The 18524-nt window shown below is 47.5% G+C and overlaps 1 protein-coding gene across 1 annotated transcript in view; it reads left to right on the top strand.

Annotated features, from left to right (window-relative positions):
• Nucleotides 1–18524, top strand: part of LOC139750068 (fat-like cadherin-related tumor suppressor homolog) — a 791324-nt gene that overhangs the window by 499031 nt on the left and 273769 nt on the right. Inside the window, 2 exon segments of the mRNA XM_071664403.1 lie at nt 1–303; nt 1682–1883. Coding sequence (XP_071520504.1) covers nt 1–303; nt 1682–1883 — 505 coding nt within the window.

Genomic DNA, 18524 nt, shown 5'->3' with positions numbered 1-18524 from the left:
GCCAACATTAACGACTGTCCCCCGGTGTTCCCCTCTGAGCGATCGGCAGCAGTGCGTGTCCCGGAGGACCTTCCTGTAGGTGCTCTGGTGACGCTAGTCACAGCCCATGACCCGGACTCCCCTCGCTTGCGCTACACCCTCATGGGCGGCCATGAAGACATGTTCGAATTGGACGAGGACACGGCGGCGCTGCGTCTGGCTGCCAGACTGGACTACGAGGTGCGCCCAGCCTACAACATCACCGTTCGCGCTACTGACGACGGCACGCCGCCCCTCGCCGCCAGTACTTACGTCATCGTCCAGGTACGTGACCGTGATTTAGCTTGCAATTCCACCAGGGGAGCTCCTCACTCCTGGCGAGCCCCAGGGGTGAAAAGCTAAGTGGGAAGAATGATTGATGAATCAAGTGTGTCTTGTATAGGGGAGAGAATACTGCCCACGTATTCCCTGCGTGTCGTAGAAGGCGACTAAGAGGGGCGGGAGGGCTAGAAATCCTTTCTTCCTGTATCACTCTTCAAGAGAAGGAACAAAGCAAGGAGCCAGGTGAGGAATGTTCCCTCTTAAGGCTCTGTCCGTCTGTTCTTGACGCTACCTCTCTCACGCGGGAAACGGCAAGCATGTATGAAAAAAGAAAAGTGTGTAAATATTCAGTATTACAGGTTTTCAAGGAGGAAGAGGCATCATAGCACTAAGGAATGTCTGTAAGCGATGCCAGTGGCCAGGAATTAATCTAAAACATTAGATTTTAATACAGTATGTATCATGATGAATCTGGCACACCTTTACTTCAATTTCCCCTATTCGTTGGAAAATGACAAGAATTTTTTACATCACTGTTTGAGCCTGACTAAGGTGTATGATGAGGATGTCACCCCCTGCTGTAGTTGGTTTCCCTGGGTGCATGTGTGAGTGTGTGGGTGGTTTATAGTGGCAGTCAGGCAGAGCTGTCGCCTCCTGCTGCAGTTGTTGTCCCTGGGTGCGTGTGTGAGTGTGTGGGTGGTTTATAGTGGCAGTCAGGCAGAGCTCCAGCTATTAATTATCATGGAATGTCATGCAGTGTCCACATCGGTATGAACTCATCTCGGTATATAGCTTAATTTAATTGCACCAAAGACCTGAGTGATGAAGTGCTCTCTGATGGCCATCTTGCTCACTTCTCGAGCTTAAAGTCAAGTGGCGAGAGTGTCAGAAGCACTTTATGCAAAATATAAACAATGCATTCAGTAGGTTTAGACTTGCATCCGAAGGAATGGGATTTGAAATAAAGAAATGATGTAATCATCATGAACATTTTAGTATCTATTTTTTTTCATCAGTAGTAAACAGACCTGAGCGGCACCTGTAAACAAACATGGCTGTCCCTTGCTTATCAGAGCGACGTTGCCTGACTCCTGATCTTGCTGGCGAACAACAATATGCTGGAGGTGTTCCAGAAACTGAGAGAGCTTATACAGAATTACAACACAAAGACTGACACCTTTTTTTGGCTTAGCAAGAGGCTTCAGGCTTCTATGAAGAGTGTTGGGAACCCTGGATAACAGACTAGGGTTCTGGGAGTAGTGTTGCATGTATTATAATAACAGTATGATTATCCGTTGGTGAATCTTATGGTAGTTGGTACATGGTAAGGTTAACTCGGCCCAGCAAGGCCGCTTAACGCACCCGGTCCGTGTTTTCACAGGTGGTGGACGTGGACGAGAACGTGCATTCGCCCGTGTTTATGAAGGACGTGGAGCAAGCGCAGGTGCTCGAGTCTGCCCCACCCCACACCCTGGTCGGCACCTACACCGCCGTCGATGGGGATTCCAACCCTAATGATGCCGCCATCACCTACTCCCTGGTAGGGTCTGAGGGCCGCGGCGTCTTCTACATTGACCAGAAAGGTGAGTAACCCTTCTACAGTCTCTGCTTTGTTTAGGTACCAAGATGCATCAGTTGATTGTCCGTGCTTGTATGACCCGTATAGCAAGTGCTTCCCTTCGCTGGCACGGTATGTGTGTGTATACACACCGCATTCATCGTATCCTGGAGGCTTGTGTCCTGAGCAGTGCATCAAACATGTTTGTGTTGGTGGGTTTTTCATCTAATGCGTCCAAGGAGCTTATGGACTGAAGTGGTGTTGTCGGCGGGAAGGGAGAGGGGGGACTTAAGCAGTGACTCAGTATGCAAGCCAGTTTCGTCCTGGGTGACCTACGACATCAGTGGGAGAGGTCAGGATTGCAGTCATTAAAAATGCTGGAGACAGCCACCTGCTGTAATATGCACAGCAGCTGTAGGTCGCTGCAAGCTGACCTCATTTCTCATTGAGGACCCGTGGCTGTGCCTGCAGCACATAGGAATGAAGGTTATAAATGATGTGTGGGTAAAGTGGACCTCGAATACATTCCATTTTTTCGTCAGTAGGTGGAAGCTGCCTCAGGATGATACCCTGTACCATTTTCATGTTCTTTCTCCTTGAATTTTTTCATCATACGTCATCCAACTTGACCTTTACCAGTTCCCCACGTTCGCCAAGCCTATATCTTTTCCGTCCATTTGCGACACGTCTCTTGCTGACCTAAAGCCTAACTTCAGGCGCGCATATGCCTCAGCTCTAGTTACACAAATGAACTTTAGTTTCCGCATCTGCACCACACGTTCCTCTCCCAACCCATAGTGTCAGTCACCTGCAACAGATCACCACTTTACCCGGAGACTTGTAATTGAAAAGAAAAAAAAAAGAAGAATCATGCCAAGGACCTCGTACTTTCGCCCCAACTGCTCCCACCTGCTTCCTAATTCTACCCACGTACATCCTGCTTGTACCCACTTACATTTCCTTCCACTCCCTGTACCTTAAAACCTTGCAGCACCTATCACCACCGCCAGTATTCACTCTGTCCACAATTCTAATCCAAGTCCAATCTCGTTTAATTCAAGCCTCTCTCCTACACCCACTCGCCGTCGTTCGCTTCCATACCAGATGCATTTACTCCCATCCCAGCCTTAACTATACCTATCCCAGACCCATCCACCTCCCTTTTACCCACACCTTGGTCTAACCTCGTGCGCTCCCAACCCTCCTCCATCTCGTGTTTGGAGAAAATCGTCTTATTTCACTTTAGATTGTAAGTAATGAGGAGACGGCCACCATACACCCTTTGTAGTGTGAAAAAGTGAGAAGATTACTTGCCAGCTGTGTCTCTGTTATGAAAAGTGAGGAGGTACCTTTCTGTCATCTCTCTATATGATGAAGAGTGAAGAGATAGTGACATCTCGCATCCAAGTTTTTTCAGGAGTAAAATGAGAGAGTTTCCGTCTCTTCATATTGCGAAAAAGGAGAGTCGCCATCTCTGTATTGTGAGGGCTGAGAGGGAAACCTCCCCTTCTCTGTGAAGGTGAGAAGTTAGGAAACAATTTCCCTCCTTTGTAGTATGGGGAGGGAAGAGGTAGCTCCTCGCTTCATAGTGGCAAGTTGGGCGAGGGTGCAACGCTGGCAGTAGCCGGAGCGAACTGTGCTAATTGGTGAAAGGCCTAACTTAATGGCTCGGCTCTGTGGCGGTGATGGCTGCGGCCACGGAGCCCACACTGACCTGAAGCCCAACATTGCTCGGATGGCGTCTGCTGTAGCCTCAGTTTACTGTGCCCTGGTAGCCCACACTGACCTAAAGGCCAACATGGCTCGGCTGGGGTCCACTGCACCTGAGGCATACTGTGGGTTGGGATCCCTCCGCTGAGATCAACTTATAATCGAAAAGATATGAAACTCAGGTGCACTGGACCCCAGTCGAGCCATGTTGGGCTCCAGGTCAGTGTGGGCTACCAGGGCACAGTAAACCTAGGTTACAGCAGACACCAGCCGAGCTATGTTGGGCTCCATTACAGTGTGGGCTACCAGGGCACAGTAAACCGAGGCTACAGCAGACGCCAGCCGAACTATGTTAGGCTCCAGGTACACAACTGTGCTGTATATACAGCAGCAGATGATAACTAATACCTCGTACAGTCTTCGGGGGTTTTCACCCACACAGTCTAATTTAGGCCCCAGGCTGCTGGATATGGTCGTTGGTCGACCAAGCTGTTGGAAGCCGCCGGAGCTCTCACAGTCTGGCTGGCCTGGTACACTTTGTAGGTAAATGTGCAGTGCAGTCGTATACTCCAGTCCTGTGCATCCTATGATGTTTCTGATGTTAGTTGAGGTGTTTAAAGACTCTCGGGCCTTCGATGTTTAAGGTGTTTCTTTCTTTTTGTGAGTATCGCCTTTGGATTTCTGAGGTACTAAGTATTTTACAAAGACATCCTAAGATATCTTTTTGGTCATTTACCTTTAATGTTGTTTACGGTTCGTTGAATACTGATTTAGACTGCAATATGTTTTTGTTTTTTTCGTCTCATCTCTTGGCAGTCGTCTGTAAACATACCTTCTTCAGTTTGAATCAGGCCAATGGAGTTTTAGTCCTGGATTTGTAGTTTTGTATATGAGTAAAAGTATTTTGGGTTATTTCTAAGTTTTATTTATGGCTTTTTCTTTTTCTTCTTGTGTCAAACGAAGCGGCGTATGTGGTGAGCGCGACTTGCTAGTCCTGAACCTTGGCAAAATTTTGTCCTAGGTTGGTCTCTCTCTCTCTCTCTCTCTCTCTCTCTCTCTCTCTCTCTCTCTCTCTCTCTCTCTCTCTCTCTCTCTCTCTCTCTCTCTCTCGAATGCTGCCATAACTATGTGGTCGATCACGCTTAAGATAGAATTAAGACCTGATTGTGTAAGTTTCGTTGCTGTGGCGGTCGGTTCCCACTGCGTTGGTCGTAAACAATCATTCTTCATGTGAGATGGTGGGGAACCTGGGTATGTATGTATCCGAATGCATGGCCGGTGGCTTCGCGGCTGGCCTTGCCGGGTCTGGCCTGGGAATGTTTAGAATGCAGCGGCTCTTGGTTCCAGCCTGGCAGACCCAGGTCGTTTTGTAATGGAGAAAGTTTTTCGCCCGTGTTGTCCGGCCAAGAATAGGTAATGTGAGGAGGGAACACAATGCACCGTTTATGAAGCGGAGGTCATTCAAGGCCTCGTTGTGACCGGATCACCCAGGGACTTTCATGAGGGAAAGCGAGGGGAGGAAACGGGAGGAAAACGAGGAAGAGCAAAAGGCATAGAAAAGATATCCTGGTCGAGGTGGCATTAGCAGCAGTAGGGTCAGCGGTGGTGGCCCATTGATTTGATTTTATTCAGCCGTTAGCTGGGGCCGGCGTCGGCGGGGAAATTTGCCAACGACTGTCAGGCTGTAACAGTAGTGAGGGAGGTGCCTGAGCTCGCTAGCCCGTGATGGACAGACACGCCACACGTATAGAGTCAAGCAGGTAATTGTTATGGATGACTCTTCCTCCATTGTCGTCCCAGAGCCACAGTGCATAAAAAAACGAGTTCGTAATTGTTGTTCTTTTGCGCTTGTCTTGAGAGAGGGTGAGGTCGGTGGCGTGTACCAGTCTCCGGGACGCGACGGGAGTTGTTGGCTGAACACCTCGCCAACTCTCTCTCTCTCTCTCTCTGCCTGGTTGCTTGGGTGATGTGAGATGCGATAGCCAAATGCAGAGGGGTAGATAGCGTCGCAGCGGAGCGCGCGCGCGCATAGCCATGCATCACCGCCGCTACCTGCAGGTGCGGGCACAATGCCCCTGGTCCACCCCCCCGAACTCCCTCGCCTCCTGTCGCTATTCATCGGCGTTAATGTCGGTCGGTCAGCTGCGTGTGAGGACCAGGCCACCGCTGGCTCACATGATTACAGAGGCGCAGTGGCTCGGCAGCGGCCAGTGGGAGGAGGAAATTATGCCGCCACTAGACTCGCTCGAGAGCACCACCAGCCTAGCTGAGAGAGGCTCCTAGCAGCACACAGTGATGGCGGGTGGTGCTCGGCGCAGTACACATGCTAGTAATGCAGTTGATCGATCTACGACTTCGTGTCGAATTCGCGGGAATATTTCGTAGCGTATTTGAAGTTTGAAGAAACGTACGCGTATTTGGATTTATTTAGCGATCTTAATTTCCACTCGCGAATCCCACTGGGAGAGAGATGAACCGTAGGTTTAGTCTGTTGCCACTGCCTCAAAACCTTTCTATCCCACGTGATTTTCTTTTCCTTCGTCCGATCGTTTTCTGTTCAATGCTCTGCTCGTTATCTTTGGACACAGCTTTGATTATTCGAACTTAGGTCAGCCAGTGAATCTTAATGGTCATCAGAGGAATTATGATTATATGATGTTAACTGATGATATGCTTTTGTGATAATTCGTTCTCTTTTTTTCTTCCTTTGTACTAATTATGATCGCAGGATTCGGACACTGACCTCCGCCACTGACAGCAACAGATGACTCAGCGAGCATATCCTTGCGTAAAAGGAAGCGTTTGACCCCCATCTACGTACACCATCCTCCCCTCCACATGAATGGTCGGAGCTGATGCTGGGAGCCAGTGGATGGTGTAGTTAGGGTGATGGAATATGGTGGAGCGGATGGGTTCTCGGGATTTTGTAAATGTAGGAGCTGGGGGGAAGCTTATTGGAGTGTGGCAGGGGAATGTAGGGACTAGGGGGTGGGGAGCAAAGCTTACTGGGGTCTGGCAGGGGAAGGTAGACGATGGAGGAAGGTTTTCGGCGATTGGACATTGGAAGGCAGGGGATGGAGAAAGGCCGACAGGGGAAGGCCTATAGTGATTTGACATGGTATAGCCGAAGCTGAAGCAAGACGTATAATGATCTGACAGGGGAAAGCAGGGGTAGGAAGGCCTACAGTGACTGACAGGGGCAGGCGAAGATACGCCAGGGGCTGGAGGAAGGCCTACAGTGACTGACAGGGGCAGGGGAAGGTACGCCAGGGGCTGGAGGAAGGCCTACAGTGACTGACAGGGGCAGGGGAAGGTACGCCAGGGGCTGGAGGAAGGCCTACAGTGACTGACAGGGGTAGGGGAAGGTACGCCAAGGGCTGGAGGAAGGCCTACGGTGACTGACAGGGGCAGTGGAAAGTACGCCAGGGGCTGGAGGAAGGCCTACAGTGACTGACAGGAGCAGGGGAAGGTACGCCAGGGGCTGGAGGAAGGCCTACAGTGACTGACAGGGGCAGGGGAAGGTACGCCAGGGGCTGGAGGAAGGCCTACAGCGACTGACAGGGGAAGGAATTAAATGTCAGGTGTCGTGGAGGTCATTGTTCCAGTTGCCTGGTTGGCCCAGCAGCGAGGACTGGTGGTGGCGGTGCCACACTACCATATCGGTCTAGCCAGTCCCCCCGCACCCTACCTACTCTGCCACGCTTCACCCGTCACCCTGTTTGTAGCGGGGTCGAGTTGCCTGCTGTCCGAGCCGCTCGGTCCTCGGCCACTGGTTTACCGTTGTGTTTGGTGAGGTAAAATATTTTCCCCTTCGTGTTGTTATCATTTTTCTTCGCAAGAGAGGCGAGTTTACTGTGCGATCCTACTCATCCTGTGGGCATACAGAGTCCACAGAATGTCCCGGGACTGAGCCTCAGTGTCCAGGGACAGGACCTCAATGTTTAGGGACAAGACCTCACTGTCCAGCGATTGAGCAATATTGCATGAACTGTTCGACAGTTTACACAGGATATGAACTATCCACAAAGTTAGAACAACATTGACCGGATTTTATTATAACAAAGTTTATGATAAATAAACCGTTGATTACAGGCAAAGTTAGGATACTGTTTATGGGTTTTAGATAGAATAATGTTATGGAGGAAATGATGATTACGCACACGTTGTAATGCAAATATAGTGCAATGAGCGCTCACCTTCATAGAAGACATACTACTCTCCTAAAGCAGGATTTGATCCTCTTCATCTTGGTAGGAGTACCCTCAGAATCCACCAGCTTTACGAGTCAAGTATACACATAATCTGGCGGGGATGTGAGTAATATTGCTGCAAAGTATACATTTGGTTCGGTCATTGTCAGCTGAAGTGGCAAACTTTCATGAGTATCAATACCTCAGTCTGAAGCAGGCTACGATTACATTAGGGTCTCTCCCTGTACAAACGTGTTGACGATGTGGACTTCATGTGTGTATCGTGCGCAGAGTTGAGAGCTTCACCTGCAGGCAAGCACGAGTGTCAAGCAGTGTTGTCATATGTTCCTTGTATGAATCAAGATCAGGAGGAGGATGAAAGGTAACGGTAGGTCTGTGTTAACTGCGAGACTGTCATGTTTCGTGGGAATGTGTGTGCTGTCATATTTGTCGTAAGAAAATGACGCGTATAGGATTAGATCGAAGGTCTGGTCTTGACTGAATCACGTTAAAGGACAAAGAAATAACGAAGAAAGGAGAAAAGTGGGAAAATCATCTATGAATTTTTGAGGAGGTGGAACACTTGCCTTATAAAAGCGTCAGGTTGTGATTGTTAGCCAGAGCATGAGAAAGTAAAGTGTTCTAAAGTTTAGCCATGTAGGGAAAGAAGCAAACATCATAACTGTCCAACGTCGAGTTGTCATCTTCTACCCGGGAATCATTCGAATCAGTAGGTTGCCACGTATTGCCTGCTCTCATTAATGGCGGGGGGACACAAGCAGCCAGTACTCGGGAGCAGAAAGCGGAGTAATATTCATAAACGATGGAAAGATAAGAAAGAGCGAAGCGCAGGGAAAGTGGGTCAAGGTTTGAGGTCAGACTGAGAGAGTTGGTTAGTTGTATTGTCTTAGACTTGATCTTCAAGTAGGTAGGACCAGCATCGCCCCAGGTATCAGACCGGAGCTCCATATGAGACCAAATCAACCCATTATATAATCTGGTTATCTGCTCAGAAGACCAGAATCTACGGTGTCTTGAAAACACTTCCATTTTCTTCCTGTCGAGTCTTTCTTTAAGGCAGACTTAGCTTTTCTTGTAAAGTGTTGTTTTCTAAGGTGGATTAGGTTATTCAGGCTTAGTCGCACTTTTTAGTTGTGGCTTTATTAAAAAGAAATTCTTTAAAGATGTATGAACGAGTCGGAATTCCCCGCTTCATGATTGGTGTTAACATGATACATGCAGGGTCGGGGACCTTGTGTGTGTGTGTGTGTGTGTGTGTGTGTGGTGGGGGGTGGGGGGATGAACAGCTATGGAGTTGTGGTCACATAACTCGCCCAGCACGGGACTTGCCCTCCCACAGTCTATGCAGGCAGCACCCCTTCCTGGATCTAAGGTTAGCTCAGGTGAGGAGGTTTTATATCGAGTGTATATTATACTAAAACTGGGAGAGTATTTTTGTATGTAATGATGGCGAGTAGGGTTTTAATTTTGGGGGTATATTGGTGGTGGAATCGCGGGAGGGCGACATTACGACCCTGGAGGACGACATTCCGACCCTGGAGGACGACATTACGACCCTGGAGGACGACATTACGACCCTGGAGGACGACGTTACGACCCTGGAGGACGACATTACGACCCTGGAGGACGACGTTACGACCCTAGAGGACGACGTTACGACCCTGGAGGACGACATTACGACCCTGGAGGACGACGTTACGACCCTGGAGGACGACGTTACGACCCTGGAGGACGACGTTACGACCTTGGAGGACGATGGTACGACGCTTGGCCATCGCACACAAGGTCATTGGGTCGTTCTCAAGAGGTTAAACACACTTGCCCTCCTCAACAAGTGGATAATCAGCTCATCTATTGTTTTACTTGTTTTATTAACCACTTGTGGTTCCGTCGCTCTTTCAAGAAAGGATTTGTTCCATCACTGAATAGCTGACAGAGATAATCCATTCAATCAAGTCTTGAACGTCGGTACGAAAAAGAACTTTTAGAATCTTTCCACATGACGATTACGTATTAAAAGTCAACACAGAGATGCTCCTGCTCGTCAAATGTTTCCTAACGTTACACGAGTGTGATTTGATATCTGCTAGGTATATCACTGGCGTTTATTATACCGCCTCATATTCACCCTGTGTGAGCGGTATCGCAGAAGGATTGCAGGTCACAAAGGGTCTTTGTCAGACTCCAGTGGACAGATGTTTATTCCATAAGTTGCTCCAGAGTTGGTTCATTGTATAAGCTAACTGTAGGTTTACGAACTAGTTGCAAAAAGTAAATACAGACTTAGAATTTTAGGTATCGTGTTATTAACAAGAAGGTGTCGTGCCATCTCTTGTAGACTTTGTGTGGACTTATCCATATAATGCTCTGATTTTTTTTCACAGTTTAAGAAATGGTATTGTATCCAAGTCTTTGGACACAAACTGTACAATTTCTCTGGACACAAACTGTACAATTCACATGATTAACATCTCCAGATAAGCCAGAGCGCCAGTAGTACATATTGCCTTGCCTTAGTCAAGCCATTGTAGCATTTTGTAATCTGCTGATCGTATTAGTCTCTTGATATACATGTTTTGCTAAAGGAGGCAGTGGACCCGCCTGGTGGGAGCCACACTCTGAGGCCTCAAGGTCGCCTCCCGTCTGCGCCTTAACGTCATTAAATCATTATTTCCGTCTCATTATGAGCGGCATTAGTGAGGCCAGCTGGCTGGGTAACGAAGCTAAACAAACTTTTAACGCCGCTCCATTACGTCTCATGTTTTCCCCCCTCAAAATATAAATCTCGTTGGTAATTTAATTCTGAAGAGTTTGAAATCGTGCGTGAGTTTGGGAGGTAGTTTGCTGGGAGGGCATGGCCGCCGGGGTCTGCTAGGGCCAGGGGGATACAGCCATGATTAACCCGAGAGGATAAAATGTGGACGAGAGTCTGAGGGGTATTAGCTGTGTGTGCAGGCTGGGAGGCTTATAATTAAATACTTGTGAGGAGAGGAGCGACTCGGCTGGCATGTTAAGTGAGGTGCCTCCCCTCTCCAGCAGCCACCTCCTCACCCCCTGACCATGGGCGTCCAGGATAATGCCAAACTCCCCTGGTGACGAAGGTAGTCATTTGGGGCGGATTACAGCGCTGCCACGGCCCACTGGGCTGTTTTAACAAGGGTCCGGGTGATGATGGCTGGGGACGACAAGTGGTCCTCCTTCGTTTGACACCGCTCCCAGGTGCCCTCTGCTGGCTGTGTTGGGGTTATCAGGCGTAATGCTAACGCGGCCCCTGTGTCCAAGCGCTGGCCAGGGTCGTAAGAGAGGGGTGGGCAATGGCTGGGTCCGGGGATGAGATATCGCTCATGGGTACGCTGGTCGTCGACTTCTTTTCTTATTCCTCCCCAAAAAATTCTGGATCTTGCAGCCATCGGGGTTTTTGTATTCGTTCGAGGTTGAGAACAGATGAGCGTAGATCATACGGAACGATCATGTGCACAGGAGTGTTTCCTGCATGGCGGAGGAGGGTAAATTGATTACTTGGTGGTACAGTTGTGTGGTGGTGAGTGGTTGTGAGCCTGGTGAGAGAGGGAGGTGGTCCCTGCATTATATGGCTGTTTATGGTACGTTCCTCCTCCCCACACACACTGGAAGGTAGGAGATGTCTAGAACTTTAATTCCCTTTTTCGAGACATATTTATCTTTTTTTTCCCCCCGCATCGACGGCCTGACGTTCACCGTATCCCCTGAAGCACGACTCCTGAAGGTCAGGTCACAGGTCACTCCATCCTTCCCAAGGGTCGCCCTGTCGTGCTCAAGGGCTTAAAGGTGCCTTGCGCCTGGTGACCTTATCATGTCTGTTGATTAAGACTCCCGAGTTGGTGTCGAGACGTCAGTAGATGAACATCATCATTGCCAGTTTATGTAATTAGGTTGTGGCCAGTGACGCGCTCACTCCATAGGACAGCGAGACCAGGGGAAGGGAGGCGGGTATGTGCCTTGGCTGGCAAGTGTTGGAATTTCTGGGTTAAATCCTCACTAGACCATCCGGATGGGTTATAGAACGCTGGTTGATGATCGACCGTTCCTTTAGGGATTGGATCAGTCAGGTGCTTCATAGTTGACATGAGGTGAAGCCTCCCTGTGGGTGGGAGAGAGGCTTCACATCAGTGACATGCTGGGGTGGGAGAGAGGCTTCACATCAGTGACATGCTGGGGTGGGAACGTCATGTCTTATGTTCGACGATTGAGTCTTTGCGCAGGAGTAAGCCTTTGGGTGTGACATCCAGGATAAGAAAAATAACTATAACAGCAGACCTTCGATTAAAAGTGAGTAATGACGTGCAAGGAATGACAGTGAAGACGAAATAATGGGGGGGGGAAAAATATATTCCGCAGATTTAAGTGGAGAATAATGATATAAGTGCATCTCGTGTGATGCTGTCGTCCACAATTTGATGTGAGTGGGGCAGCTGTTGGCGACCAGTCATCCCTGTGGGTGGTGTGGAAAGGGTAGCTGTTGATGACGAGTTGTCCTCTTGCTGGTGTGGGTAGGATAGCTGCTGGCGACGATTTATCCTCTAACTGCTGTGGGTAGGATAGCTGCTGGCGACGATTTATCCTCTAACTGCTGTGGGTAGGATAGCTGCTGGCGACGATTTATCCTCTAACTGCTGTGGGTAGGATAGCTGCTGGCGACGATTTATCCTCTAACTGCTGTGGGTAGGATAGCTGCTGGCGACGATTTATCCTCTAACTGCTGTGGGTAGGATAGCTGCTGGCGACGATTTATCCTCTAACTGCTGTGGGTAGGATAGCTGTTGGTGACGAGTTATCCTTTAGCTGTTGTAGGCGGTGTGAGAAGCTGGTTCGTTCTCCACTTAATGGCGTAATTACTAGGCAGCAACTCGCGTGATGGCTGGGTCCACAGAGTGGGCTTCTGTTGGTAGTTGTGGGTGTTTATGGTTGTCGCCGGCTGTCTGGTTGGAGGAATTTCTCAAGGGTTAGTTTGTTGTCGTGGCTAAAGTCTGCCACTGAACGATGGCTCTGGAGGGCTATTGTGAGCTAGAAACTTAATGGCCATGGTTAGGTTGTAGCTTGTACGTAATATCCGTCTAATATCGTCCTTCTTGTGTGTTTTTTACTCGTGGTATTGTAATGGTATGATTGTCGCTGTTTGTGAGTTGATGGTAGTGTATGGTGGACGGCTGTGTTGTGCGCGTGTGTGCGTGCATGGACGTCAAGGGGTTGGTGTTGGTGTAGACTTGAGGTGTGCATAGAGAACCGTATCGTTGTTATGGTGAGGAACGGCTGGGCCTGCCTGTCCGGAGAGCATATTGCTCGTTCCTGCATTTGGAAAGATGGCGTTCCAGGTCTGCAATGGAACACTTAAGAGATATAAGCAGTATGAAATTTTTTTTTCCCATGATTATTTCAAGTATAGAAGCATTTCATTATGTTGTTATGCAATATTAGTTACAAAAAAAAAAATCCCCTGAACTATTTATTACTTGCAGTTTTTGGCACTTTTCGTGGGGTAATGAATTTCCTTGAAAACTTCAGAATCTGGACTGTTTTTTTTATGCTGGATACGAATCTAGGGTTCAAATATTGTTTATGGATCATTAAAACTTGTAATTAGATAATCCCCTTTTGAAAAGATTGTGATTTGTATATTTCACCATCCAAGAAATATCACAGTTTAATAATAAAGACAAATGTTTCTTGGGCAGGTCTGGGCGCTCCTCCACCCAGAAATGTGTAGAGATCATCATAAAATGAAAGATGGTTTTAATATGCACTGACAGGCTGCTGCACCCGTGGTAAGGTCGGGGTACCTTTAAGGAGCTCTGGATTGAAGACTTGAAGACGTGAACCTCAGTGTTCTCATCATCATCATCATCATCGTAAACAAGACCAGATAGAATCTATAAATCTATAGAAGACTTAGCGTTTGTAACCTCTGTGGTAGCACATCGAAGATTAGGAAGACAATGAGGTGTCAGCAATAATGGGATGTACAGAAGTGGCTATTGTGGACTCGTAGGTAAAATTAGTCTATTAAAAGACTCACTCGTAACATCTGGATAATTGTCATCACAACGTATAGTTCAAAATTCTGTTTATGTAGTAAACAGTAAACCTCATGACGCTAAAGCATTGACCTCAATTAGCTTAACAAAGGAACGATATTAATTTAGTCTGAGACCTTCTTAAAGGGAATCAGACCCTCTCATAAGGTGTACGGAAGGTAAGGTAATGTATACAGCAATTTCCGCCTAGAGGCTCTGTCCTCAATCATGAAACTGGGTCCCATCTGAAACCGTTGTAGGAGGTTGAAACCTTCAACACTTGAGATGGGAACTGATATGATGCATAGGTGTGGTAGGCTGTAGAGGGTTGGGTACACTATCTCGTGGCTTCAGTGTAGGAGCTGTGCTAGAGGCTTGTCTGGTCTTCCTTAAGAGTAATTAGGCACTTGATTAACATAGTCGAGATCCCCAAGATGTAGCTGACATCATTAAAAGACTTCCATTTCAGTCTTCTTCCAGGACGCCCTCAGGTTCAGGGTAGGAACGTCCCACCCTGCCTTCCTCAGTTGTGCGATGGCTACGTGGAACTTGTGGCGTTGCTGGAGAACGAGGGAGGTGCTGATGTGTTATGTTGGCAGACTTTACTAAAGCTTTTGGTAAATGTGACCAGAGGGACAACGAACAAGTGGGCGCGTGATGATGGTAACTGGTAAAGTGAATAGTTTGTCCCAGTATCATCACCGCCTCACCACTAGCACCTTCCTGACAACCTTGAAATAGTAGGATATCCCACAAGACGCCGTGTGTGTGTGTGTGTGTGTGTGTGTGTGTGTGTGTGTATTCCCAACTTGCTCTACGTGTGAAACGATATAGATGAACTGCTCGGATACGAAATAAGGAATAGCAGTGTTGGCATAAAGACACAGGAGGAGTGTTGGAGATGGAATTTATGAAGGCAGTAAACGTACAGGAAATAGCGTAATATCAGGGTTGTATATCACGTAAACAGCAGCTTGGTAAGGCGCCACAAGACAAGGTACGCAGAGCGTGTTATGTACATCCTCCCGCTGGACGCTGTACACATCTTTAAATAGTAGTATTTTCCAATGTCGTCTGGTCAGAACACGGCAAGACGCGTGGTGCAGCAGCATTGGCAACCAATCTTGCATTTTGTTGATACAAGCATCCAAACTTTTACCATTAGTGGAGTTATATATACAGATCACTTTGAGATATTGGGGGGGACGGGCGATCGATACTGCAGACGTGTGCGCATGCGCAGGTATTTGAGGAAAATCCCTACATCTGGGTTGGAATTATTCACCAATAATGTAAGATAATTACACCTCAGGTCAGATAATAAGTAGATCCTATAATAAACTTGTATATAAGAATATATTTATAATTCCTGTATCGTAAATGATTTATGTGAATGCATAGTATATTGGATCCAGGTACAAATTAAGACCCATTACATGGATATGTTAACCAGCTTACGTTAATATTGTGAGCATCGTGATATTAATGGTATGATATGTATTGTTTTAACGTACCTTGTTTATTGCTGCATAAAAGTTGGATGTGATTAGCTATATTTAGCTATGTATTGCACCAGTCATAAATGTTACATTTTAGGTCCCCAATATTTTTTTCCTAGCACTAGTAAAGGGGAACAGGCAGATATTTTTAATTTTTGTATCAGTTTTGAAAGACCTACATTGACTTGAGGAACGGTGGGCAAGCGTCAACAAGAGATTCGGACACGAACGAGTTAGTTGTAAATTCGTCTCGTTCACCTCGTTCGTGAGGGCATGGACAAAGCCGCTATTTGTTCGTGTTTATTGTGATGTCTTGCAGACAACAGTCGTATTAGATACAACTAAATTAGCAGTTCAGAACATTTGACTAGATAGCTGTTCATGGTTTAAGCTTAATTTACCGGGACATTGATCCTCACTGGAGGACTGGGGGCAGTGCATTGTAGGCAAGCCTAGGTGCACTTGCTGTGGCTCGGGCTTCCTTTCTGACAGCCACAAGAGACTTGTTAGTTCATGGCGTGTTTGTGAGCTATCGCGGGGCGCGTGTGTTGTCCAGCGTAGCTTATACAGTCCGTCCTCCTCTGGTGTGGATCCAGCCTCAGCTTAGCCGGAGATGGAAGAGAAGCTGGGACTAGCTTCGTATGTAATCACCGTGGTGAATTGTTGCTCAAAAACACACCGTTGGTGGAGTCCGTGGCACATTTTTCCTCTATGCAAGCCTTCTTTTTTTCCCCCTAGCCTTGCTCACACCAGTGTTGGTGCTTCTTCGCTCGAGGGGTGGTATGACAAACCTCTCATTGGTATGCAAATGCAAGTTCTCTTCTGAAGTGTTGCACGCAGTACATGCCAGTGTTAGCTGTGTGGTAGGAAGGGCTGGCGGAGCGTTCCAGGTTGCTCTCTTGCCATGTCTGGCAGAGGTTGAGACTATGAGGTTATGTACTCTTACATAAATGCACACATGTAATACATGTTTTAAGCACAGTTTGCTATAGATTGACTTTGACAGGTTGATTTTAATTCTTACGATCCATGGATTTCATATTCATCTTTTAATACACTTTTGGAGATCAGAATTCGTATTACTGGAATAATAACATGAATACTTTCATTTAGAGATATTTGTTTTATATTCCGATCATTTCTGGTAATTAATTAGACGTGTATTTATATTAGAAGACTCGCTGATTTTTCATTAATATCAAGCGATTTGTCTGACACGCTAGATTGTTTTTAAATTTCGCATGCGCCCAAAGGCATAATTTCAAGCTCTCCCAAATCAGAAAACGAGTCTTTGATGTTTGTATGTGTATACTTTGGTGCTTTGTATCGCGCAGTGCTCAGTTGTTAGGATATGGTAGAGTGTGCCACTGTACAGGAGGGAGGAATGTCAACATAGGGTCTTTTAGCGATAGGTCTAAACAACCCTTGCAAGAAATGTCACAACACCTTATTGTAAACAACAAAAAATTTTGAGTTTGTGTCCACTTTTTTTTTTTTTTGCATTTAGTCGGTACAAGATGCCTTATGAAATTAGTTAATGTATGTAATGAAACATCCAATATGAATAAACTTTGTAACAATCAATGTAATATTAATCCACTTGGGGTCTGACTTAGACCCTTTTTTGACCTCTGTAATCCTTATGCGCTACCGTTCACACAGGATGGGTATGGGGTGCACGATAGATTTGCCGGGGTTACCTGCTCAAATCAGTCAAATCAGCAGGGACCAGTAGGTGTTTGAGCACTACTGCTCTCCTTGCCAGCTGGTGTAACATAGGAATATGTTGTTCAACATCATAAATACCTTCTGTATTTACATGGATGACCATGATACACATTGATCGGTGAGTGACTGTGGTGCAGGTCTTCGCCTTGTCTGTGTGCCTCCACCACCCTTTATGTATGATTGCCTGGTCTTTCAACCCGACCGTTAAGGGTAAGTAAGGTCAAAGGTTTGGTCATCATACTTTAGGGTCATACCGTATGCTCAAGGGGTTGGGCATGGAAGGTGCCGCTTGGAGGCCACCTGATGCAGTGGCCTCACTCCTTGGGACTGGCATAACACAAGTGGTCGAGGCGAGAGATCCTACGACCGTCTAAGGAGGCAGTGGTCTTTGGTGTGAACATTGTTAGCTCATGTCGCCAGAGTAGCTGGCCGTCGGGAAAGACACCACGAGACCTCTGATGTTGTTTCTTCACAGATGCGCAAAGTCTATAAGATTCTGAAATAAAAAGATGGAGAGAAAGATTTATCTTAGTGAAATGTTCTTGTGAAACATGTATCAGTACCGCTACGAGCTTTTACGTGCATGTTATTAACTTTAGAATATGTATATTGCTCTGCTACCATCTGCTCCCCAAAAAATACAGGTAGGGAAATGTAAATCGTTTGATCATGAAACGTAAATTTGCTCTGTGCGAGGTATTCATCTATAGTAGTGGCCGAGGAGGATGGATGTGCTCGCGCGCCAGCACCCTGTCTGACACATCCGGGACTGTGACGGTCTCTGGTATGAGGGAAAGAAGGAGACCCGTGTACTAGGAGGGTCCTAGGTACTATGAAGAGTAATGTGGTGCTAGGAGTGGATCCAGTGTGGAACAGAGGAACTGTGGAATAGCGGAGTGCTGGAACGTACAGGAACACCGTGGACCGGGTGCTTGAACGTGCAGGAACACACAGGAACGGGAGCTGGAACGTGCAGGAACACACTGGACCAGGTGCTGGAACGTACAGGAGCACACTGGACCGGGCGCTGGAACGTACAGGAACACACTGGACCAGGTGCTGGAACGTACAGGAGCACACTGGACCGGGCGCTGGAACGTACAGGAACACACTGGACGGGGCGCTGGAACGTGCAGGAACCCACTGGACCGAGCGCTGGAACGTGCAAGGAACACACTGGACAAGTAGCTACAAGATGCATGCTGCCAGCCAGGTCGGGGAAGGGTATGAAGACCTGCGGGTTGCAGCTTCAAACAGTGTGACTGATCAAAGGAGCAATAGGGCTGCTTGAACCAGACTCTGGGGATAGAGACGAGCCCCCATGAAGACCTCCAGGGAACGTAGAGGTCCTGGAGTGGTTGAAGGTAGGATTCAGCTGCTGGTGAGAAGACGTCCGAATGGAGGACCTGTTACCATGGTGGAGCGAAGACCCTCAGTGGTAAGTGGAGCCAGTGGGAGGCCGGTATCC

This window comes from Panulirus ornatus, chromosome 9 (genome assembly GCF_036320965.1).
Source record: "Panulirus ornatus isolate Po-2019 chromosome 9, ASM3632096v1, whole genome shotgun sequence".
Lineage (NCBI taxonomy): Eukaryota > Metazoa > Arthropoda > Malacostraca > Decapoda > Palinuridae > Panulirus > Panulirus ornatus.
Note: the sequence above shows the minus strand (reverse complement) of the source record. Positions and strands in the feature narration are given on the sequence as shown.